The 25,782-nt window shown below is 38.8% G+C and overlaps 1 protein-coding gene and 2 long non-coding RNA genes across 3 annotated transcripts; all 3 read right to left on the bottom strand.

Moving 5' to 3' along the window:
- Positions 1 to 1,943: 1,943 nt before the first annotated feature.
- Positions 1,944 to 3,946, bottom strand: LOC148958463 (uncharacterized). The gene is made up of 5 exons (XR_016144624.1): positions 3,764 to 3,946; positions 3,528 to 3,580; positions 3,086 to 3,149; positions 2,722 to 2,784; positions 1,944 to 2,072 (listed from the first exon to the last, which is right to left on the bottom strand). It is a non-coding gene; the product is annotated as an uncharacterized LOC148958463 (long non-coding RNA).
- Positions 3,947 to 9,028: 5,082 nt separating this feature from the next.
- On the bottom strand, positions 9,029 to 15,707 carry LOC148958462 (uncharacterized). Its single transcript, XR_016144636.1, has 3 exons — positions 15,445 to 15,707; positions 14,013 to 14,081; positions 9,029 to 10,342 (listed from the first exon to the last, which is right to left on the bottom strand). It is a non-coding gene; the product is annotated as an uncharacterized LOC148958462 (long non-coding RNA).
- A 5,127-nt stretch (positions 15,708 to 20,834) lies between these two features.
- Positions 20,835 to 25,754, bottom strand: LOC135685490 (uncharacterized). The gene has a single exon (XM_065201457.2). It carries the CDS (start codon positions 23,988 to 23,990, stop codon positions 21,687 to 21,689), a length of 2,304 nt encoding a protein of 767 aa, XP_065057529.2. The 5' UTR covers positions 23,991 to 25,754; the 3' UTR covers positions 20,835 to 21,686.
- Positions 25,755 to 25,782: the final 28 nt, after the last annotated feature.

Here is a 25,782-nt window from a genome sequence, read left to right as displayed (position 1 = left end):
CATATTACAATTTCTGACAATACCCAGGCATCTTAAATTGCGACGCTGGTCAGCCTAGCCTAATTATTGCGTTTAATGTGGGAACCTTGTTACTGTACGTATTATAAGTAGGTCTATCATCCAGGACTCAATTAATTGATTTATTTGCCAAATAAAAGAAATTTGGAAACCATTCAACTGTTGGAGAGGTTGGTGGTGTTCGTTTTAAATGTACTACTAAGACCTTGTCAATTAATTGTCTATAGGTCAGATGATTTTTCGAGATTATAATCATGTTAACGCTATTTTTGGTACAGTTCACATATATCTAGCTTCTTTTAACAGAATCTTCCTTTCTGATTCAAATCACGTGATTTCATTGTTGCTAGGTGGCGTGTTAATATCAGCTCGGGCGTTTCCGCCTCGTTTTGACATTTTAATACCAATGGATGAGGCCTTCAAATTTGGTAAAGCAATAGACTTGTTATTTGGTTGCCCCCGACCTCCATTTTATATGGAGAAGCTCAAATTTCGATATTTTCACGAAGAGGCATCCAGCAAAGTCATTTATCTATTTCCTCTTCACCCTCGACCAAATTTGAAAATAAATTAATCTTTATATGAATTTTACTTAATACCTGTGTCTAAAATATTGCCGAAAGAGAATATATATAGTTCCACAACTGTTTCATTTTTGAGCACTTCCACTAATGTTTCATTTTTGAGGACTTTTTATCATGCTATAAAACTTTACTGATTATCAACTATCCTAACTTGTGTTCAATGGCAGATTTCTAGCAGAAAAACAAATATTTACTTCATCATCATAATAATTATCAAAATGTTTGCTTATTTTGAAAACAACAACAATTAATAGTTACTATTGGCGAGCCAACCCTAGAGTGGAGAATCCTCAAAACAAAATCCATAACTAAAGCAAAATTTAAAATCTGATGTTTTCAAAATATATGAGGCAAACCCTCAAATATATCACAATGAGGGAGGTGTGTATTTCACCAACATCCTCGTAAAAAACCAATTGCAAGATTGGTAACAATAAATGGCTAGAGTTGAGGATCCTCCAAAGTTAAATAGGACATTTAAAGCAAAATCTAATAGATGTTTATAACGCATAGGGGGCAAACTCTGTAAAAATGCAATGAGGGAACCGTGTGTTTCATAAACATCCTCGTAAAAAACCAATTGGAAGTAGGGTAGTTACTATTGGCGAGCCAACCCTAGAGTGGAGAATCCTCAAAACAAAATTCATAACTAAAGCAAAATTTAAAATCTGATGTTTTCAAAATATATGAGGCAAACCCTCAAATATATCACAATGAGGGAGGTGTGTATTTCACCAACATCCTCGTAAAAAACCAATTGCAAGATTGGTAACAATAAATGGCTAGAGTTGAGGATCCTCCAAAGTTAAATAGGACATTTAAAGCAAAATCTAATAGATGTTTATAACGCATAGGGGGCAAACTCTGTAAAAATGCAATGAGGGAACCGTGTGTTTCATAAACATCCTCGTAAAAAACCAATTGGAAGTAGGGTAGTTACTATTGGCGAGCCAACCCTAGAGTGGAGAATCCTCAAAACAAAATCCATAACTAAAGCAAAATTTAAAATCTGATGTTTTCAAAATATATGAGGCAAACCCTCAAATATATCACAATGAGGGAGGTGTGTATTTCACCAACATCCTCGTAAAAAACCAATTGCAAGATTGGTAACAATAAATGGCTAGAGTTGAGGATCCTCCAAAGTTAAATAGCACATTTAAAGCAAAATCTAATAGATGTTTATAACGCATAGGGGGCAAACTCTGTAAAAATGCAATAAGGGAACCGTGTGTTTCATAAACACCCTCGTAAAAAAACCAATTGGAAGTAGGGTAGGAAAATCTATGAAATAGGGGTCCTATCAATCGCTGAAACTATTTGAGAGCAGGATGCAAAATCTTGAATTATTCTTCAACTTTACAATAAACATACAAAGATCCTCTAAATCAATCAAATTACAACGAAACAAAGGCCAAAGAAGAAATGTCTTTCATTCAAATCGTGGTGTCAAAACGTCTCACAAATGCCCTGAAAAAAAGAGGAATAATGGTTATTAAATTTCAGCGCTAGTGTGTACGCGTAGAATCAATTCATTAAAGCATGTTTCCATGTCGAAATGGAAATGGCTGGAAAAATTGCTTAGCAGTTGTAAAATTGGTCTAAAAGTGGTAGAAAAACACGTACAAAAAAAGAGCAGAATGATTATTTTGACAAAAAGGGGCAGCTTCCAATCCATGAAAATATCGCAAAAGCAATCAATCAACTGTGAGGCGTTAGGGGAGGCGTAACTTCACCGGCATTTGCAATAGATGGAAAAATGTATTGAAAAAGTTATTAAATTTCTATACCACGATGAGGGCAACATGAAGTTTACAAAAACTCTACTAAATCTTGTCACTAAGGGTGTAGCATGAATATTTAAACAAAAAGGGGCAGCAAAAATTCGCAGAAAATATCGCAAAAGCAATCAATCAATCGCGAGGGTTAGGAGGAGGTGTAACTTCACCGGCATTCGCAACAGACGAAAAACTGCATTGAAAAATTTAATTTTTCTAAATAAACACTTGGCTTTTCGTTAAGAATTCATTCAACGTATTTATATAAAGAAACGCGAAACAAAATTTGAGTGTAAACAAAGTAAAACACCAAGAGATCTTCTATATCAAAAATCGCTTACCGTGTGATGAAACTGGGTGATAATATGTTTACAATACTTTGGTCAATCTGCAACGGGTATGTCCTGCAAAAATCCAAGAATAACCGAAATGAAAACTGTGACGCATCAAGTTTACCAAAATCAAATGTCGACATCGAAGATCAAGGTTCCTAATCGGTGCGTCACTAATGATCGTTAACGACCCGCACTCACAAAAAGTTTCCCCAATAACGACCTTGCAGACAATGGGGTCACATCACAAAGGGGGCGTAGCTTGATCGTCGTTCGCAACTCGTCAGGCAAAACTATCTAAGAAACGGCGAAAAAAATTTGAGTATAAACGAAGTAAAACACGAAGAGATCTTTGATATCAAAAATCGCTTACCGTGTGATGAAGCTGGATGAGAATATCTTTTACAATACTTTGGTCAATCTGCCACGGGAATGTCCTGCAAAAAATCCAAGAATAACCGATATGAAAACTGTGACGCAGCAAGTTTACCAAAATCAAATGTCGACATCGAAGATCAAGATTCCTAATCGATGCGTCACTAATGATCGTTAACGACCCGCACTCACAAAAAGTTTCCCCAATAACGACCTTGCAGACAATGGGGTCACATCACAAAGGGGGCGTAGCTTGATCGTCGTTCGCAACTCGTCAGGCAAAACTGTCCTATAAAGTTTGAATTTCCTGAATCTAGGCGTCACAATTCGCTGAGAATTCGTTGCACAAATTGATAAATAATAAAATATAAAATACCTCTATTTTGAAACGTAGATAAACGAAAAGGGATGAAAATAACTCCGAAAACAAACGCACTAACCTGATGAATATTCAATTTGGGAAAGGTATTCAAATCGTGTTCTCGACACTGTCCTGCAAAAACAGCAGAAGAACAGACGGTAAATTCAATGTTGTAGCTAATAAAAGAGCAACAGAAACATAGTATTCAATAAAGGGGCGACTATTAAATATTTCGCGGCAGGGGCAGGGCGTTTTGTTAGAAAAATGGCAGGGCAAGGTGCAGAAACATAAGCGAAAAGAATAAACAATACTCACACTGAAAATTGCGTCCAAAATCAAGGGTCCATTGTGAGAAACATGTCGACTTCTTTTTCCAAACCTTTCTTTCCAACCGTGTGCTCTAAAATGCACCTGGCTGGAAAATGATCTTTGCGACAATTTATCATGCTTTTATCCAGTTGAGACTGTTCTGACACAAATTGCACGGTCATTTATCAATCGATCCTCCATAAAAGGGAATTTTTCAGTTACCGGGAAAAAAACTGTCCCTGCAACAATGCAAATCGCTACGTCATCGGAACGCATCGCCAAAAGATCATGATAACCATGAGAGTGCCTAGTAGTTTAAGCAACAACAATGAGATAATCATGACAATCATAACTTTTGCTCGTACGGTCTCGAGCTTTTGGGAGAAAGGTGTCGCAAGCGAGCTGTTTCGATTCCAAAAAAACCTCGAATCAAAACTTCCATCCAGAAGGGAGAACCGAGCTGTGACGCAGCAAGGTTTTCTTGCAAAGGAAATCGAAGCTCGCAGAAACTTGAGGATCCCGCACTTAATTGCTTCTCCGCACAAAGACGTGGCGGTTAACGACCTCGCTGACAAAGCCTAACACGCTTAACGACCCGACGTAACCTTTTCTCCGGAGAGGCAATCAGGTCCGCAAGCAAAGCAACTTCCGCCTAGAAAAAGTTTGTTTCGAGGATTTTCAGGCAGGAAGACGGGACCGAATCGAAAATCGAAGGCCAGCTGCAGACTCACGTCGACGGACGGGATCGAACGGAGGAAAAAGCGGGACGTTTCGAGGAGGCCTCGAAACCGATCTCGTTCGAAGAGGCGTCGAGTGGGTGAGACCGTGTGCAGACGTGCTTGCCCCTCATTTGCATAGTAGCACATTCGTTGTTTCGAAGCTAATTTGCATAGTAGGATTTTAGTATATTGAGACAAGCCCCTATACCCGAAACTTTTTTCCCTTCATGGAGAGCCCGCCAAAGCGGGCTCTGGGTGGACCGCCGGCCCGCGGCACACCGAGCCAGTGGACCGCCGCCCGCGGCACGCCCACCCAGTGGACCGCCGGCCCCCGACACGCCAAGCCAGTGACCCGCAAACCCCCCCTCACACAAAACCCCAACACACACGGCTTCGCCCCCCGCAGAGGCGTGCCCCCCGCAAAGGCGTGACTCCCGCACAAAAGAGGCTCCCACCAAAAAGAGGCTGTGGGGTGCTCCCCCGCAGAGGCTGCGACAACCACGCCCTCTGCCATCACAAAATTTTTCCTCAAAAAAATGTGCAAAAAACACTCGCACTCCTGCAGAATTCAGCGCAAAAATCACTCGCGCTCCTACGCGATTTTTACTCGCACTCCTGTCACAGGCGCTAGAGGGCGGGGAGGAGAGGGGAAAGAAAAGGTCCCCGCCCTCTAGCGCCTGTGACAGGAGTGCGAGTAAAAATCGCGTAGGAGCGCGAGTGATTTTTGCGCTGAATTCTGCAGGAGTGCGAGTGTTTTTTGCACATTTTTTTGAGGAAAAATTTTGTGATGGCAGAGGGCGTGGTTGTCGCAGCCTCTGCGGGGGAGCACCCCACAGCCTCTTTTTGGTGGGAGCCTCTTTTGTGCGGGAGTCACGCCTTTGCGGGGGGCACGCCTCTGCGGGGGGCGAAGCCGTGTGTGTTGGGGTTTTGTGTGAGGGGGGGTTTGCGGGTCACTGGCTTGGCGTGTCGGGGGCCGGCGGTCCACTGGGTGGGCGTGCCGCGGGCGGCGGTCCACTGGCTCGGTGTGCCGCGGGCCGGCGGTCCACCCAGAGCCCGCTTTGGCGGGCTCTCCATGAAGGGAAAAAAGTTTCGGGTATAGGGGCTTGCAAGAACCCGCCTTGGCGGGTTCTCCAAGAAAAGCTAGTCTTCCTTCCATAAAAAGGCAAAAAATATCAATAACTATAAATAAGGACGTAGTTCAAAAGTTTAATTTATTGAGATGTATTTGGGCAAGGATCAAATGTTCTACTGTATGTGGTGAAGTGTATCGTATTTGGAAGTGACGATTTTCAAATGTAGGGAGAGTCTCTTGCAATTAAAATAATATTTATATTTGTGACGATATTTGGTTTGATAAAACTTATATGCTGTAATAGTTTCCGATTTCCTAATAAAGGAGGGGAAATTTTGGTTACTTCTATCGCCACTATGTTTCTTTCAAAGGGTGTTTGAAGTAGTTTTGGAAATTGGTAGTGAGTTTAAAAATGCCCATTAAAAAAGGCTGTATCTTTTGATTAAAAAAACTGAATAGGTTATAATGCAGTCATTGTTTTGAATATAAAATAATCGGAGTTTCGTGTGGACCGTATGGGCCGCGCATGTGTGCTTATTACAGTACGGATTATAAGTAGGTGAATGCTCAAAGCCTCAATCTAATAATGAATTTTGGCAAATAGCTGTAATTGAGACGTTGTTAATGAGCAATTGATTGACATGTCTCTAGTGAGCCAAGTGCCCAGATACCTAGACCTAAGGTCATTCACTGCAAGGGCCTGGGTAGCATTGTTTCCTCATGTATAATGAGCAATATTAAATGTAACGGCTTTGTCTGTGCCAAGTGTCCAGATATTTGGACCTAAGGTCATTCACTGCAAGGGCCTGGGTAGCATTGTTTCCTCATGTATAATGAGCAATATTAAATGTAACGGGTTTGTCTGTGCCAAGTGCCCAGATATCTAGACCTAAGGTCATTCACTGCAAGGGACTGAGTAGCATTGTTTCCTTATTCATAATGAGCAATAAGAGATATAATGATTCAGTCTGTGGCAAGTGCCCAGATATCTGGACCTAATGTTATTTACTGCAACGGCCTTGGTACCATTGTTTGGTCATTTATAATGAGCAATAATAAATATAACGGCTTTGACTATGCCAAGTGCCCAGGTATCTGAATCAAACATAATTAAGTGCGACTCGCTGTTGAGCATTGCTTCGTCCTCAAAACGAATTTCGAATTCAACCGGCACTGCTTTGATGGTACATCGTTTCTATCGAAAGTGTGGTCCGGGTAGCCAAATTATCCTTTTTAATGTTGCAGGCACGTTACTGTACCTATATGCATCAAGCAAGACTTAATTAATTAATCAACCTGCCAAAAAAGCAATTTCGAAACCATGCCAAATACGTCCTTCACAAATGCACTCGATACAGGGCAATCATAGGGGAGCCACCTTCATTTGCAAGCTTATGGCCCCTTTGGCTCGAATTAAGGACCTTTCTATGAGTGGATATCGCCCTTCTTTCTAAAAGGGAATGTGAATAGGTTAAAGAGCCGTTACGTATCAAAGTAAACATAATCATCATCCCATATCACGAATAAAATTTTTTTGAAGATAAGCTGTCATTTTCCTTTGGAAACGACTAAGGGCGATTTTTGCTTCATGGAAATGCCGTCTATTAATTTGTTATGCTCAAAACAACGGCGGGGCAAGCTATGACGCAGCAAGTTTAGAAAATCGAAAAGGTTCTCTTTCCACGGTGGAGCTTTGCAGAAGGAATGATTAATGCGTACCTAACTATCGCTAACGACCCGCACTGACAATCAAGTTGACGCTTAATGTTCTCGCCTCAATTCTATAGTTTGATAACGAAGGGAAACATCCTTCATGCTTTGGAATCAAACAAAACGAAATTGAAAAGATAGGCTTCCAATTTGTTTTTGAAACGAATAAGAATGTTTTTTCGAACATAAAAATGTTGTCAACAGATTTATAATGCGTAAAACAACGGCGGGGAAAGCTATGACGCAGGAAGTTTAGCGAATCAAAAAAGTTGGCTTTCCACCTTGGAGCTTTGCAGAAGGAAAGGTCAATGAGTACCTAAGTACCGCTAACGACCCGCACTGACAATCAAGTTGGCGCTTAATGATCTCGCGTCGATGCTATAGTTTTATTATAAAGGGAAACATCCTGAATCGTCCGCAACCAAAACAAACTTTTTTGTAAACTTTGATTTTCGAAAAATTCGGCATTTTTACGCCCGTGTTAACTTCAAACGTATGTTTTGGAATGCTCAGTGTCCCACCTCGTAATTCCTAATCGTGTTTCGTCTGTCTTTGGTCAATCAATGTATTTTGTTCCTTTGAAAAAATTTCGATGCTTTGCTTGTTGTGGTAATGCTTTGATGACGCCATATTGAAAATGGCGTCTTTCATGGCGACCTCAGTTGGAAATTCGCTTTCTTGACCGATGGTGTTCATTTTCGTCTAGGGACCCCTTCACAATCTAAAGGTTAATCACATGGCTGTTCTTTTTGTGCTGAGTCCATGCGAATAGGACATTCTTGTAACTTTTTGCGACCGGGCAGTGCTTTGTTGTCTATGAAGAGGTCGGGGGGCTGGTACCGCCACACGGACAGGATTTTTGCTAAGTTTGTCGTTTACGCTGCTCTAGTCGATGATAAACTGTCCCTTTTAGCTAGGATTTTTGGTGTTTAATTTGCTTTTCATTTAAATCACGGAGTTTTTCAAGGGGTTGACATTTATTTTTTGATTTCGTGAAACGTTATCAATTGGCTGTTCTATATGTGCTGAGTGCATGTGAATAGGGAATTCTTGTTGATTTTTGTGGGCGGAGCGGCCAATTGTTTGCAGTCTATTCCAGGGTCGCGGGGCCCGTACCCCCGCGACCCCGTACTCGGCTCGGACAGGATGATTTGGTTAGCTTTGCAAAAACGGACACGTGATGAAAAAGTACAGCTCAATTTGAGCATGATAACCATGAGCGCTCAGTTTAGACAATGAGATCGCATTCTTAGCACCGATAACGATCAAATTTCGACCAATCACGGTCGAGCCAGAGCTCCAACACAAAGGATTCGTACAGTGATGTACTGTACAGCGATGTACAGGCGATGATCATGACAATCATAACTTTTGCTCGTACGGTCTCGAGTTTTTGGGAGAAAGGTGTCGCATTCGAACGGTTTTGATTCCGAAAATTTCGAATCGAAACTTGCATCCAGAAGGGAGAAGCGAGCCGTGACGCAGCACCGTTTTCGTGCCAAAAAAATCGACGGTGATTAGCAGAGCCTTGGCAGAGCAACTCTGCGGAGATGATTGCCCTCGGCACAAAGAGGTGGCGGTTAACGACCTCGCTGACAAAGCCTAACACGCTTAACGACCCGACGTAACCTTTTCTCCGGAGAGGCAATTAGGTCCGCAAGCAAGGCAACTTCCGCCGAAAAAAAGTTTGTTTCGAGGATTTTCGAGCAGGAAAACCGAGGCAGATCGAAAAAGAAAAACCTTGCTCGTGGTGCCACCACTGGACGGAAGCAGCGGGCGGGGAAGGCAGCAGCAGAGGGGCAGGGCAAACGAAGGGGTTTTCGGAAAGGCAACGTGCGGACCTCCGGCCGTGTGCACCGGAGCTTGCCCTCAATTTGCATGTCCACATCTTAGCATATAGTGAAGTGACTACAACAACAACTATTGAGGAGCACGTCTCATACAGTTTCTACACTTCCCCTTGCAAGTGTAATGCACTTGCAATAATTAGTTAATTCATACTCTTTAAGTGTTCCTTTAATTGATAGTTAATATAAATAACACGAAACTGTCGATCGCATACAATCAATACATCGAACACATAGTCAGAATTACGTGTAACTGGAGTACGAAACCGAGCATGTCGTTTAATTTGACGGTAAAAAAGGAATCCAATTGTTATTCGTCATTGTCGAGAAAAACGAATATACATTATTGTGGCGCCAAAAACTAAAAAACCTCACCTCCTAAGTGGATAAATCGCGTCATCATTTGAACACTTGCGAATGCAATTTCACCTGCGGAAACTAGCCCACTCAAAGCCAACTTCATGTAAACAGGCCCTCACTTAATATCCGAGCCATTGTCATTACGAAGATTGATGTAAATCACGGCACAGTACGCCTTTGTAGAGGCATCGCAAAAACCATGGAGATTGATGTCATTAATGCCTCCACTTTTTGCATGAAAATAGTTTCGTGGTATGCGAATTTGTATAACCTGTTCAAGATCTGTGATTATTTCCATCCTCATATGATTTAGGTTTTCAGGCAAAGCGTCGTCCCATTTCAAATTGAGTTTACAAATTTCTTTCGAAAGTACGGTTATTCTAACTAACGATGACAGGTGAGACGAATCCGATAGGGTCGAAAACAGATGCTGCAAGTTTCAGCAAATTTCTTTTAGTTGGCGGCAGTTGTCGACTCAAGTTTACAAAATGCTGAAAGTTCAATAAAATTTGGTCGTCTTCAAAATCCCATTTCATACCAAGTATCTTTGATTCAGAATTTGGCAACATTGACTTTTCGCCTAAAATAGTTTTGGGATATACTGTTTCTTGATTCTGTTCAATAACTTTTGTTTCGAGTTGTTGATCATTTTCACTTTCAATCAATTTTTGTCTTTCTTGATCACTGCACTGAAGTTTATGCAGATGAAACGAACCCTTCGACAAACACAACCTTGCTTCTTTATACAATTCGTAAACTTCGGCAGGGGTTTCAGCTCCAAATACTACGTCGTCTACGTAAAGCGACTGTTTCAATTTCTCCCCAACCTTTGGCTTTTCGAACTTGTAATTTGATACATGATGAGACAATGTAGCTCCTAAAAGAAATGGAGAATAATTGAGGCCGAAAAAGACTCGTGTGTACCGGTAAATGACAATTTCAGGGTTTTCAGAATCGATATCGTTTATCCACAAAAACCGTAAAACATCTCGACCCCTTTACTGACGTGTATCATGTGAATTGCCTTTTTTGCGTCACTAATTAGTGCGACTTTATAGCTACGAAATCTCAGCAGGATATCAAAAACGTTAGGTGTCAAACTAGGGCATGTGTGTAAACATTCATTTAAACTCGGTAATTCAAACATATTTTCGCTCTCCCATCCATCACTACGCGCACCTTAGTTGTCGTGGCATCCTTTCTTACGACAGCGTGATGGCTTAAATAGTGAGCCTCGTTTAAGCTGTTCTTCGATTACATTGTTATATTCTTTCAAAAGCTCAGGCTCCTTTCGAAGACGTTTAAGGGTAGAATTTAATCGAGCAACGCTTAATTCGTAGTTGTCAGGCAAAACTTCATGGTGTTCGCGCCACGGCAAAGAAACAGTATAATGATCTTCATCATATTTCAATTCAGTTATAAACTGTTCTTCGACAGTTTCAATATCGTTTATTCCTAACGTTTCAAGTTCGAAAAGTTTTTCAACTCTTTAAGTAGGCTCCTTTTCAAATTTCGTGAATTCGGCGATTTCTTCGGGGACAATCAAACTGCTACAGTCTGCTCTTAAAATACGAGTCGTTGCCAGATTAACGCAAGGTAGCAAATTTCTAGGAATTTCAAAGATAACTCCTGAAAATACCCATCCAACGTTTGTACCAACTGCAACGGGGTCCTCTCCCTTAACAAACTCTCCAGTAAAAACTCTTTAAATTGTGTCACTACCAAGCAACACATCAACATTCAAGTCGGTTTCATTTTCAATTGGAAAGTCTGCCAAATGTAAATTTTGCAAATGTGGGTACATTTTCTTAGCAAAACGAATCGTTGGTCCTTGAATCGGTAAACAAATAGTAGGAACAACAAGTGTGTTAATTTCGACATTTAAATTTGAATTTCTACCACTTATGTCTACTGCTACAATGTCACATGATGTTTCTTTTCCGAATACCGTTATTGCCATGTTTTCACCTTTTTTAGAAGCCAAATCTAAAGTGTCCCTTGCCTTTTCTGAAATATAAGATCGCTGTGACCCTAAGTCAAGTATTACCCTTAAATTTACCTTTCGAGATGGGTCTTGGGGATTTTTAGCTACGACAAAGCAGTTTGTAACAGAATTCCCATGGCAGTACTTTACGGTATTTACCCCGCAAAATGTACCTGGTGACTGAATATTTTCAGGCATTTGCCTACCAATGTTTGCAATATTGCCCCTTTTAAAACTAGATACCAGGGGGGGGGGGGGTAGGTACTACCCACTCACTAAACTAGATTATAGATTTCTTTCCGAAAAAAACCAGTGCCTCTGTGAAAATTTCTGCAACCCTATCCCTTTCCAAAGACCCTCTTGTTTGTCTTGGATGCCACAGCAAAGTTTTTCCTTTTGTTTTCCTCGCAAGTTGTTGTTTTGCCTACGTAGACACGAGCCTATTTTTCAAAATATGATGTTCAGTCTGACCATAGGTCTCTCTTGCCATCAACGACTTCAATTTAAAATAAAGGTAGTTAATGCTCCTGGAAAATTAACTATACTTCCTGGTTTTATCTCAAATGCCTAATAATCTGCTAGAATGCTGCAAGGGTCGTGAAAATAAGACATCTGTTTTGCATATGTTGGAAAACTGACTGAGTTCTGTGTACCAAGGAACTCACTCTGGATCCGCCTCTGTTTCGTAAACATAAAAAGCATCTTCCCGTTCTTATATAGGATGTTTCTTCTCTCTTGAATATTTGTGACCACTTGGCACCCAGCTGTAACATGATTTCCGTGGCAAAATGTACAATGTTGCTTTGCTTGAATCGGGCTCCATTAAATAATGCTGCTCCAGTTGCATAGCTGTCTTATGCATGTCTGGACGTACCCTGGTTACCAGACTCACTTTATAGATGAATAAAGTCTGGTACCCAGGTATAATATTTTATTTTATATATATAGTCTGGACGGCTCTCTTCTAACAGGGCTGCACTTCACCGATTTCCAAGCTTTTCAATTTTTCTTCGATTTCGAGTAATGTAATGCGGACATTCTCTTGAAATAATCCTGCTTCGTCTATATCTTTTTCAATTTGCTCCTCGTCATCAACTAACTCCAAAATTTGGTCATCGATATCTTTTATCGTTTTCAACTTCTCTTCTAACAATAATTTGTTTTGCCTCAAACACATCAGGAGGTTGAGAATCCAAGCAAATCCTTGTATTACCAATTGCTATCTTTAAATATGCTTTGTGTCCACCACAAACCTCTTCTTTTTTGCTAAAACTAAGTTACTTGAATTAGTCCTTGCAGAATAAGTTGATCCCGGACTGTCCGTAGCCATCGTTCGGCATCACGGTTCGGTGGATCATGTGCGAAATTGCTATATGCTGGTGGCTCAAGTTAAGTACTACAGATACAGGATCAGAAAGACAACGAAACATTGTTTAGGCTCTGATTCTAATTCCAATAGAGGACTGTAAATCTTCAATTATTCAACGTAAATTCAAGTAAGGTTCCAACTTCGATCTGTTCTAATTCTATGACTTCTCTTCTCTAATCACCTTCAATTCTTATCTAATCAACAACAACTATTGAGGAGTACGTCATACCATACCACTTCTTACGAACGGTGGCTAGTTTCTTTAATTATTTGACATCAGTTTAATGAAACTGAGAGTTTGAAGGAGGCACAAACTTTCTAGATCGTTCAGGGGTAAAGCAAAGGCCGCTATCACAGTTGACAGGAAAGGAAATTACAAATATGATGTTGTAGGGATGCCCAAAAGCTGCGTCTTAAATATTCACAGCATGAATACTTTTTACTTATATTTTTACTAGCTAGTACATGAAGGTAATTTTTGGAACACATAGAAGCTATGCTTATCAAGATATTTCTTGGCCTTCCCTTAACATCACCAGACCGCGTGATTTCAATGCCGGGAATAACAAAGTGCTGGCGATAATATCACCTTAAAATGTTTGGTATAATCCTTATCTATTCTTTATTTTGATATGACGATGGAAAATTTTAGAATAAACTGTTAAGGCTGTTTAGTGTAACGATCGAATTTAAATGTCCATTGAATTCATTGCTCGTTTATACCATATTCCTTTTACTTTACATCAAAAGCAAATTATTTGTTTCGTCTAAATTCGATAAGAAAATGTTGGGAGAGGAGTAATACTTTGGCAACGTACCTATTGTGATGTAATCCTATGATTTTCAAACTGCCTTTTACGTAACCAAAAGTTAGTCATGGGCGTTTCCTTCAGATAAAACTGGCGTTCCTTGTTGGGAAAAGAGCGTTTTCTGGTGCTTAAAAGGGCGTGGCCTAGAAATTTCTATTTCACCATATTTTAGGACCCAATACCATATTTTTGGCCCAGGGATTCTCAGAGCCTTAATCTGGCCTTGCCCAGAGGGAGAGGGGAGTGGCTGAATTTGCCTTAAAAAACCGACATTAGTGTTCCAAGACTTTTGACAGTGATTGTATGTGCTGTTAGAGCATGCATATAACCTTTCCTTCACACAAAAGCAAAATCACTTCGAAGATTGAAATAAGTTTCGAGTTACCTCCATATCTATCTTGTCGATATTCTTATTTTGCCCCTGGTTTACTTTGCCTGTCGATCGTGCGAGGATCTAAAAAAACAAAACCAGTCACCAAAATCAACCAGGCTTACCAATTATCTCATTTGAAACTTATTTACAGTCTTATACAATTTCTCCAGTTTTACTTTATCACGTGATAATCTGGACTAAATCACGTGACAACATTGCTCCTACAATGTGATAAAAATGATTGTTCTATGAGATTTACCTATAAATTATTCGGAAAATTGTGATCAGTTTAATCATATCATGTGATCAATTTCCAATTTATGGATAGATCAAGTTTTAGTCTTTTCTGTTGATTCGAGATCAGTATGTGTATTTACATTTCTTTCATAATTTCCATTTTACTGAAATTTTACGCAAACGTCATTGATAATTTCTAAAAATCTCCAAAATAGCTTCCTTACTATCAAAATACTGTAAGAATCCTTTCGGCCAAGAAAACTTATTACAGTTAATGATCTTTTCAAAATAGGTTCCGATCTGAAAAGCCACTATGAAAAACCATGTAAATGGATAGTGTTTTATTATCATATCATATCATTGTCGGCGTCTCCGCCTAGGTTCAAAAGAAAGCTAACGGCCACGTAGCTGCAGGGGGCACGGGGGGCCCCCAACTTAATATTTTGATCAAAACTTGTCCCGTCTGGCTACAGTTTTTCCAAATGTTATTTTGAAAAGTGGGCATAATTAAACTCAGCGAGATTATTGCTTTGGCCAGGGCCGGTGAAACGTATTTTAAAAGGGGAGGGGCCAAAAAATCAAGGTATGATAGGTTTTAGGAAAGGCCACCATGGTTGGCGGGAAGAAAATTTTTAGAAATATGATATCTAAGATATGACCAGAGACAGTATCGAAAATAGATTTTGACTAAAGGAAATTCCGAGGAAATATTTTCAAGCTTTCTTTTATCAATGTGTCGCATGATTTCGTCTATTGTAATGTTGATATGTAATAGGAGATTTTTTGTAAAGTTTTGGAATAACCTTTTAATTGCAGCTCGTAATCAAGATTTTTAGATTTAAAAGGGAGCCAAAATGAAATGAAAGAGAAAATAAATGAATCAAGCTTTACCAAAACCATCAACATTGAAATATCAAAAGAATAACTGTCAACTCAAAATGAAAGATTATGCAACAAAAATTCTTCATTTCTTATATTCTCAAAAAGTTTCTTTCCAGCAATTTCAACAATTTTTTGAGAAGCTTCCCGTCAACAAATAGACCTTGGGAACGAAGTTTAGGCTCTAAAAAAAACAAGACGTCGTAATTTGGTGTAGGCAACAAAGTCTCTCTGAATCAGTTTTCTCGATCTATTCCCTTAGCGAAGCTGTTACTCGTTGTACCAATGACTTTTTTGACCAAATTTAATTATTACTATGTATACTTACTTACAGAATGGTAGACCAGGTTTCTTTCCACTTTGCCTAGGAACAAGGATGGAACTCAGTCAAAACAGCATCTGGAACTCGGAAATGATACCATCTAAGAGAGATGTACAAGAGTTAATTGGCTGCCTATTGTTTCTGTTCTATTGTTCCTATTGTTAAAACATTGAATTTGAAATGGCAACTGCAGATGTGTTATAGGCCCTTATACTCACGAACCTAGCAGCATTCTAGCAGATTCTTAAGCGTTTGAGATAAAACCAGGAAAAATCGTTAATTTTCCAGGAGCATTAACTACCTTTGTTTTAAATTGCAGTCTTTGATGGCAAGGGAGACCTATGCTCAGATGGGACACCATATTTCGATGAATAGGCTGGTTTCTACGGAGGCAAAATAACAAAGTGCGAGCAAAACAAAGGGGAAAAACTTTTCTGTGGCATCAAAGACAAACAAAAGGGTGTTGAGAAAAGGAGGGGGGTTGCAACAAATTTCACAGAGGCACTGTCTTCTGTCAGAAAGAAATCTTGTGTCTAGATTTAGTGAATGGTGAATACCTACCCCACCCTCCTCCCTTTAGAATCTAGATTTAGTGAGTGGTGTGTACCTACCCCTCCCTTCCCCCCTTATGGTACCAAAATGCATATATATGAGTAGTAATGTTGGTTTAGGCACAATTATCAATGCATTATCTGAAAGACCTCAGCCTTGGCCTGGAACTCAGTGAGGTTTTGTGTTGGATCCGCGCCTGAAATAATGACTTGTGTTGATATCGAAATCACATAAGGACATTGCTCCTGGCTGGCATGTCCCCAAAACCCAAAATAGCCCCTCCCCCAAGAAAATTGCTAAGGCATTGAATAACTTCATTAGCCCTCTTAATTATTTTTTATAAGCTTTAGCCCCCCCCCCCACCTTCTTCAAAAAATGTCAAATATTAAGTGGTAAACTTCTAGTAAAGCCTCTTTTATACGGTTTTAGCCCCCAACTTTTTTTAGATCCCCCACTTTTCTCAACGCTCCGCGGTGCCTGCGGTTGACTTTGAATTGAACGCTCCACGACTTCATTATACAGCTAAATCTTAAAAATATGTTCCAACCTTTAGCAGCTAAAGCGCCAGAAAAGATAAGTCACCAAGTGGATGTTTGGCAACAATTTTGATTGTTTTCATAAATTACAGTACTTTGATATGATAACCTGGAAATACTGGTATAGTACAAACTATTATGAAGTTATCTGAACAATGAAACAAGTATTTAGGTCGACTTACAAGACTTAGGGAATAACTGGTAATCTCTGCAGTAACACCTTTCAACGAAGAGCTTCGACCCCTGAGTCCCCGAGTTTCTTTCGACCAAAACATCTCTGGCTTCAGGTCAAGAGCGGCACAGACAATCAACTAAAACTAAATTGCAACGGAAAATTGAACTTCCCTGTGCATTTTAATCTTGGTCTATTCGAGAGGAAAGTGACATTCCAACATTAAAGAGATATTTCTATCTGCTTGTCTGTGTGCAAAACAAACTTTCAGTTCGCAACAGGAAAGTGGTTCCTGACTTGAGTGAACACTACAGTAATTTTGGCACGAAATGCCCACAATGCAATCTGGGTCAAGAAAATTTACACTAGGGATTAAATTCCCCAAAAGGGAACACTTGATTTTGTGGAATTTGCTAACAGTGTGTTGCACGTGTACCAAAGCACACTTTGACCACCACCAACTGCAATTATTGTCATGTATTTTGTCAATTCTTATAATCTGTTAGACTTTGCCTTTGTGGACAGGGGAGGGGTGACTATAAGCAGGAAGAATCAGTGTGTCGCTCTTTACTTCAACGAATCGACAGCGACCCTCCGCTAAAAACAGTGATGTAGGAGAGAGGGTTAAGCTGAGTCCCCTTGTTAATTCAAATAAGTAACCCTTTTTACCTCTTGCCATTGTTCTTGAGAAGTTTTCTATAGGGTCCCCTAATAGCACAAAGTCCCTACCAACTTGCATGATTGATGAAATTTTGGACTAACTAAATGTAATATTGCTTTCTTTTATCGTTGCCTTGCAATCAAAATACGATTATTGATCCCATTTTGAAAATACAGCATTCTGTATAACACTTTTTCACGTGAAAATATTCACAGCGCTCCAAAACAAAACTTTTTCAATTGAAATTTTTTTAATTTTTTTCAAGAAACTTTGCTATATCTAGAAAAATTAATAAAGGGGGTTTTTTCATTTCCCGTGAATCTTGACGGGGTAGTCGAGGTGGTGGAAAACTGTAACGTCGCGGTAAATTATCTTGCTCTTAAAAAAGAATGAATTTTGCTCCCTTGGGGGGGGGGTACTCATATATATTTAGGATAAGGGTACCAGCGCAAAAAAATAGCTTTTAGCATAGAAATTGACCCAAAAATAATTTTTCTTGTCTTGCACACCCAGAAAAATAACAAGGAATACTGCCACATGGATGATCTTGAGATCATATGCACACACATGTACTATAATTATCAAAGGAAGGTTCTATGTGCTCCATCAGTAAGAAATCAAAACCATGTGATTCGATCACGTTTATTGTGAGTTTTACATGTATCGTAATGATTCCATCACGTCCTGAAAGTTTCATATGTAGCTTGAAGAAGAATTTGTCTAATATGCATTCCATTTTGCTGGTTGGTTTAATTTCGCTGCCAACCAAAAGAATTGAGCAAATAACTTGAAAAGGGTACGAATTTTCAAAGTATTCCTACAGCTACAAATATGGACACATAGAAATCAAATATACAGAACTCTTTTTGACTCAGCCAGTTGTTAGCTTTGTGGGATTTCCTTATATCATTCTGAATACTCTTATGATTATGAAGTTTTCATCTGCAATCAGTGAAAAATAAATCATGTTTAGTGTGTAAACCATATTTTTCTCTATTTCTTAAAATGTTCTCACATTCAAGACCCAAAAAATATTTCGGCATTTCATGAACGCAAAGAAGTAACCTGGGCACCCCTTTCCTGAATATATATGAGTACCCCAACCCCCCCTGGGATTTATCTTTAAGGCCAGAATGACAATGACAATATTGGTGTGACTAAGACAATGAATAAATCTTCAAAAAATTGTTAACTCATTGATTTGAACGCAGCTCATTGATTTGAACTCAGATTCGAACTAAATCTACAATACCTTTTAACTTCTGTACATTTTTTTTGCTATACGACTATTGCTAAAAAACCAGGGGACGATACATTGACTACACATGGTCATTTAGTAACATAAAAATATGCTACTAAATAACTAAAAAAAGTTTACAGACAGAATTGAGAAAAACAGACAGATGGGGTAAATAAGTATTAGGGATTATTGGATCCAGACCAAATATTCAAAAGATCGAAAAGCAGACTGAGGCTAAGCCTAGTTTCGAAATAGGTGAACAAAAGATCAATATGATAGCCGATACTAAGTATCTGGGAGTTCAAATCGATGACAAACTCCAATGGGATCGCCATATTGAATAAGTCAAGGCTAAGGCACTACGGGCTCTCGGTCTTATTAAGCATGCCAAGAAATTTCTTCTATCAGGGGTTTTGCAGAAAATGTATAGAGGAATTGTTGAGCCACATTTTAGTTATTGCTGCTCGGTTTGGGGTTGTTGTAGTGAAACCAAACTCAATTCTCTTCACAAAATCCAGAACAGAGCTGCAAGAATAACTACAAATAGTCCTTATGATGCTCCTGCTGCTCCAAAATCTTGGCTGGCCCTCAATCAGAGATCTTATCGAAAAAAAAAGCAACACTGACCTATAAGGCATTGAACTCTCTTGCTCCTCAATATCTAGGAGAACTTTTCAGCAAATGCTCAGAGGGCAGTGTTTGCAATTTTCGCCTAACTGAAACAAACTTGCAGATACCTCTTTCAAGAACATGCACAGGCCAAAAAGTATTTTCGTATCGCGGAGCAAAATTATGGAATGAGCTGAATAAGGAAACTAAATTGGCATCGTCCCTTGCTACCTTTAAAAAATACATATGAGAGGTACATTTTATTTCTACATTTAGTTCTGTGTTGCTTATTTTGATTTTAACTTTTTGTACATTGTAATTTTCTTTAATTTAGGCTTTTCTGTTTTTGCACAGGTCGATTTGTAAAACAGTTATTTTTTTATTACTGAAATCTGTAAATCTGTATAAATATTCAAAAATGAAATGAAAATGAATGAAAAGAACAGGCTGTCCCAGGTTTTCTGATTACGTATTCCTGATTTCAAACTGGTGTTACATTATCAAGGAACATGCTCCCCCAACAATTGTCAGCAGGATACTTTGTAAATGATGGATTGCTAAGCATTTTCTTGCTAACCCCCCCCCCCCCTCTATAGAAAAGGCGCAGGCCATGAACCAAAGTTGGAATTACTTTCTCGGATCAATAACATCGAAGAAAAGCATTTTACAATTAAAACCAGTCTTTTATCGTTATAACTAGCACACTATTTAATTTTCCTACTGCAATATATTCATAGATTTTTCCCTTTTTGTTTTAGCTACTTTTACTTCTAGTAAGCCCTACTGTAAAAATTAACTAACATGTCACTAATTATTGTAGATTATTATCATTACTATTATTATTATTATCATTATTTTTATCACATCGAACCTCTAAAAACCATTCCGTGGAAACTTTTTTTGGTGGCGAAAATTTTCAAAACCAAAAACTTTTTCTGGCGGGCACATCTCGGTAATTTTTCTCAAGGGTACAACGGGGGGAGGGGGTTGAGAGAGAAATACTTTCATACCAAACTCAATGTGAATTGCTGTATAATTGAATTTTATTTTTCCTTCAAATATTTTAAGATAAGATTTGCAAATTTCATTATTTACATTGGAGAGTCTTTAAAGACAGCTCAGAAAATTTTAGCATGTTAGGATATAATTTACTTTGTTGTTAATTTCATATTTTAAAATAAGGGAAAAATTTTCACCATTGATAAGTTTTAGGGATACTGAAAAATTCTATGACCTTTCCATTATGGAAATTTTGATGTTCTTTAGATTGGATACTGGTCTTGTTTTCATTAATGGTAGAAGCAAAGCAACAAAACATAATGAATATGTTAACAGGAATATAAAAAAAGCAACAGAACCACACCAACCAAACATATTTGATTCACAGTTCATAAAAAAGCCCTGATGTCTGTTATTGCTATATGGTAATCTAATCAGTTATGAGGGGAAAACTTAAAAAACTATGATTTATATCATTAAAAAATTAACATCTACAAATAATCTGATTACTGATCCTGGCAGAGCAAATCTGACAGCACATTCAAAGGTATTAACAGGCATGTGACTGACACTCCAATGTTAGACAATTTTTTGGCATCAAAGCGACAATTTTTTGGGATCAAAGCAGGGACCAAAGCAGGGACCAAAGCAGACAAATGCTGGGAGAGGGTGTTGGAGGTGTCACACCACTTACTCTTTGAAATTCTTTGAACCAGTTTGAAATTTGAGAGCAATCAGAAATTTTAAGCCATAATTTCAATGCTGATTTGTACATCAGAGAATGATTTATAATATTGCTAATGCTGAGAATTTTCTCAATTCAGAAAGGAAATGACTGAACCTTTTAAGGTTCTGTAAGGTTCTGTCAATCAGAAATTTGTATCCTCCATACTCCCAAAAATATCCATCAATTTATGTCCCTACAGAGAACCACAAAACCCAACACTTCCCTAGGAATGAAAATTGATGGATAATTTTGAGACAGTGGAGGATTTTAAAATTAGGATGGTAATAAAATTGTTATATGTCCTTACTTACAGAATTTTGATATTACATTGTTGTGTCAATTCATTTTTCCCATTCTCTCAAATCTCAGACTAACTTAAAGATTTTCAAAGATTGAGAGTGTTACACTCCCAACACACCTTGGTATCTACGTCCCTGCACTTCCATGAGCCAATCAGTCAATTATAGCAGAATCAGGTTCCTTGAATTTGATTTTCTAACTACCATTTCTGACAAGTCTTGCAATAACAAGCAGTATGGCATGAGCAAAAACTGTGATGGCAATATGTCTATAATTTTTGCTATGCAAAAGTAAAGTGCATATTTTTTCTATATTTTTATTTTTGCTACAACTAAGTATATATTTTTTTATCATGATTTGTTAATATGGAAACTTGTGCATAGTTTCAAGTTGAACAATGTTCTTAACAATCTTAATTGAAGCTATTAAATCACATTAAACTCATCAGTACATTATCCAAGGTATACTCTTGAAGAAGACTGAATATTGGCTCTGCAAAGAGGACATTGAGTCATACCAACAGAACAGTTATGACAAGTGCACAAATGGCCACATGGATGGAAAGCAATACCTACTTGCTCATCCATGCATATTTTGCATAGCTGCATCTCTCTCATTTTGTCCAGCTCTCTTTTGAGATCACTTTGAGGCCCAGATTGTTTATCCTCTAAATTAGCTTGTTTCTTTCTTAAATCTTGAGGACCTTCCCCAGAGTCTTCCCTTTTCTCAGACAAGCAATGTTCATCAAGATTCCCATGCTCTAAAACAAACAAAACAGCATCTGCTGTTGCCTCCAAATTATCAAAATACTTCCCATACTTATCAAGTGCAAGGGATTGAGTCTTGTTAATCATTTCAACAGTAAAACCAGCTTCTAGAAGTTTATCAAAGTCAACTATGGATAAAGGGCCAACTTGCTCTACCTCATTACTCTCTTCAGCATTTGTCTCGGGCACACCAGTGGGGTAAAATGCTGGCTCACTTTGATTTGCATCTCTATTACCAGGGAGAGCAAATGAAATATCAGGATTCCCAAGTCTACCAAAAGGATCCATACTCGTCATCAATGTTGGGGGTTGAATAATATTCATGCTGTTTGCAGGTGGTAGAAAAAATGGTGATATCTGAGTTGGCAATGATGTTGGATCGTTCTGCCTTTGTATCTCTGCGTTTCCATGAAAAAAATCACTTGTCCTATCTATTTCTCTTCTTTGTTGTATTCTTGGGTCATGATTTGTTGTTTGTCTTTGAGATATTTGGTTTGTATTTTGGTTCATATGTTCTATCACTAATGGACACTGTGGAGACCACTTTCTATGCTCTCCCCATGCTGTATCACCTTGCACCCATGATTTTAAAGCAATACCACACTTGAAACATTTTACACCATCATCTACTCCAGTAAAGTAAAACCCTGCCTCAGAAAGCTCAAGGGGTTGAATAGGAGAATTCTGGGGCCATGTGAAAAATGTACTCAGTCTGACATACTTTGACTTCAAATCAGATGACTTATGTGATGCTTTGGAGCCAAAAGAATTCTGTCTTTGGACAAGGCCACCACTAGAATACTCCCTGAACATCATTTCATCATCTGAAGTATTACTCTTAACAGAGTCTTGATGTTGTAAAAAATGATGCCTTGGTCCATATAATGGGCTGCTTGTTGAGCTTATAGGACTACCTGGACTGTTCTGAATTGCATTGTTATCTGGCTGCCCTGAAGGAAGTAGAAAATTTCCAGGTGAAACATTGGTAGGCATAATTGATTGCGATGATCCAATAACTACAGAGCTGGTAGTCAAATGTCTAGAAGTGTCAGGAGCCTCTGATCGAAAATATGTTTTTACTGATGGAGTCTCCACTACTATAGACTGTCCATTGTTTCTACCAGGCATTTTTAATCTCAAACAATTTTCAGATGAAGAATTGACTTGCTTGCACTCCTGGTCATCAATAAACTGACTAACAGTGCATGTCCTACTATTTCCCTCATCATGCCCACCTCTTGTCCTATCTGGCAGTGAATTACGTGTGTCAGGTACTAACGTCTCAGCTTTAGAATTTTCGTGATGATGATGATACAAGGCTTGGTCCTCAATTGCAAGGGAAATGAATTTGCACGTTGGAGATGCCTCTGCATGTAGTAGGACTGGGTCACTGCTTTCAACCATTTCAGCAATATCAAACTGGCTATGGCAATGGTAGCATTCAAAACATTTACCAGTTTCATTGAAAAAAAAACCAGCATCACTGATTCTTTTAGCCTGAGCAGTTGAAATTGACGGTTGGTATTTGTTGATAGAAATTAAACGATTCTCACAAGCTGAAAATCCAACTTGGGCATACACTTCAGAATAATCGTCTGAGTCGTTTAAGCTTTCATTTGGCGGTGACAATACTGCACAATCTTTTGGAGATGTTTCGTCAACAGAACAGGTCCTAGGGCTAGGGTCAGTAACTAGTTGGTTACCGTTATCATTAAAGCTGCTTCCTTTAACTTTCTCGTGTTTCTCTTTTCTTTCGATTAAATATTGGCATTGTTCACTTCTTTGCGAATGCAAGACTAATGGTTGTTCATTCTCTTTCCAATTTCCAATTTCTATTCCACACAAGAAGCAAGAAACAACATCATTTCGTCCTGTATAGTAAAAGCCAGCCTCAACAAGATCCTTTATGATCATAGGGCCGTCTGAAGGCCAGGTTGTGAAAGTTCTCAGCCTATCTTCGTATTTTTCGTAGTCTAGATACTCCTCCATCTTTCGAGCTAAATTCCGAAAATGGGCATTATAAAGCAACCCCACAAAGTCTAGGCAATTACTTTCGAAATGTATATCGTCCTTCTTTTCTTTCGAGTAACGACTCTAACGACTCAGGACTTTCCCGTTTTCGTCTGACAGGAACTGCCAGCCTCTTTCAGGGACACGCACCTCAACGATTTTCACTGGGTTATATCATCATAATCATCATAATGTAAATTCGGTGGTCCGTATTTTATGAATTTCCGCTGAATCTATATCGTTAAAATCTTCTGCAGATTAACGCCCCATAAACAAGAATCGATTAAAAAAGATACACAACTGAGGGACAGGGATTGATCCCAACTATTCCTATGTAAAACTGAGCTATTTTCTTCAAAATTTTCGACGCTGGGTTGATTAAACAATCATTTTTCTGAATTGCGTGCTCACAACAATTTTTTCCTTATTCGAATGACAGACTTTTCTTTTCATAGTAATCTTTTTGGAATTCCGAATTTTGATGATTCAAAAGAATCTTTCCGAAAGTTTGAAATATTTGACGTTGACTGTACCGTATTAACTCTCTAACATCCTGGAGGACACTTAATTAACAAAAAATTTAGGGGTCCGTCCCGAGATTGGCTCTAACTTAAAAGGGAGCAGAATCCTGTTGAAAGATTCGTTGCAGAAAAGGTTATGGTAGGGTACGAGCCCCCGCTCCAACAGCATTGTAACGCTTTACACATAACAAGGTAATAGAAAAAAGGATTTATGACCAAAGATGTTTTAAGTATTAGTGTGTGCTAGTCTCACTGTTCTGTACCACTTTATTGCATGTTTTTATTGACTAGAATTCAATGTAAAGCGAGTTTGTTATAATTCTCTATCATATAAGTTTAATGGTTCAGGTTTGAAGCTGAGAATTAGAAAAAAACTACTAAAGGAAAGGAAAAACCATTCATTCAAGCGACTTGAAAATCCACTGCATTTGCAAGCACTCCAAACCATTCTATCCCTTTAAAAAAACCGAAACATTTGATGGCAAAAGCGGAGTAGCTGCTGTCAAATAACTTCCTGCTGGCGATGGTGGGAAATGATAGCAAAGAAATGTCAATAACAGCAAAGCGGAATGTACCGAAACTCTTCATGCGTCATGACCTACGTAGACTGAACGATGGCACAGAATAGAGATGACCAGAAGGTCATTCTGTCCAATCGATACAGTGCGAGTCATCTCTAATCTGTGACGATAGTGAGCAAAATGGTTCACTTCCAACAACGCCTGCCTAACGCTATTATTTTGGGCTTTAGGAACAGAATTGGCCCGGTGCATTGGCTCGGTGCTCGCAATCAGCCAGTCTGCTTCTGATTCAAATAGCGCCTTTCGTTTGAGGAAGACAGCTCACGATTTAATGGTACCGGATACGGTTTTAAAACGGCCATAGACTAGGAAATTTCTCATTCTTCCGCGGGATGTGACCCAAAACCTGCAAAACTTTCTTAAAAAACACGCGAGAAAGGCTACATTTTGGTTTGATAGAAGAGACTATTTTGTTCTTTTTTATGATCTTGCTCACAGTTATAGGCCATTCAAGTTTTAACTCTTCCAACGTGCTCACCATACATTCTTCCAACCCAGTACAAAAAATGGTGGCATATATTTTCGGTGAAGCAGGGCAACCAGATAATATTTTAATTTACCAAAGTGGAAACATGCACAGGTAACAGACAAATTGCGTACTACGAACTTACGAAACAGGATCTGCTTAACATTTATAAGAATGTCGAAAATACAAAATGGCCTCTACTG

The sequence above is a fragment of the Rhopilema esculentum genome, chromosome 15, assembly GCF_057945365.1.
Source record: "Rhopilema esculentum isolate cy_ngs chromosome 15, ASM5794536v1, whole genome shotgun sequence".
Lineage (NCBI taxonomy): Eukaryota > Metazoa > Cnidaria > Scyphozoa > Rhizostomeae > Rhizostomatidae > Rhopilema > Rhopilema esculentum.
The sequence above is the reverse complement of the archived record's forward strand: the minus strand, read 5'-3'. Positions and strand labels throughout refer to the sequence as shown.

What these genes read in the sequence shown, in the direction of transcription:
- LOC135685490 (XM_065201457.2), bottom strand. Translation starts at nt 23,990, where the DNA reads ATGGAGGAGTATCTAGACTACGAAAAATACGAAGATAGGCTGAGAACT.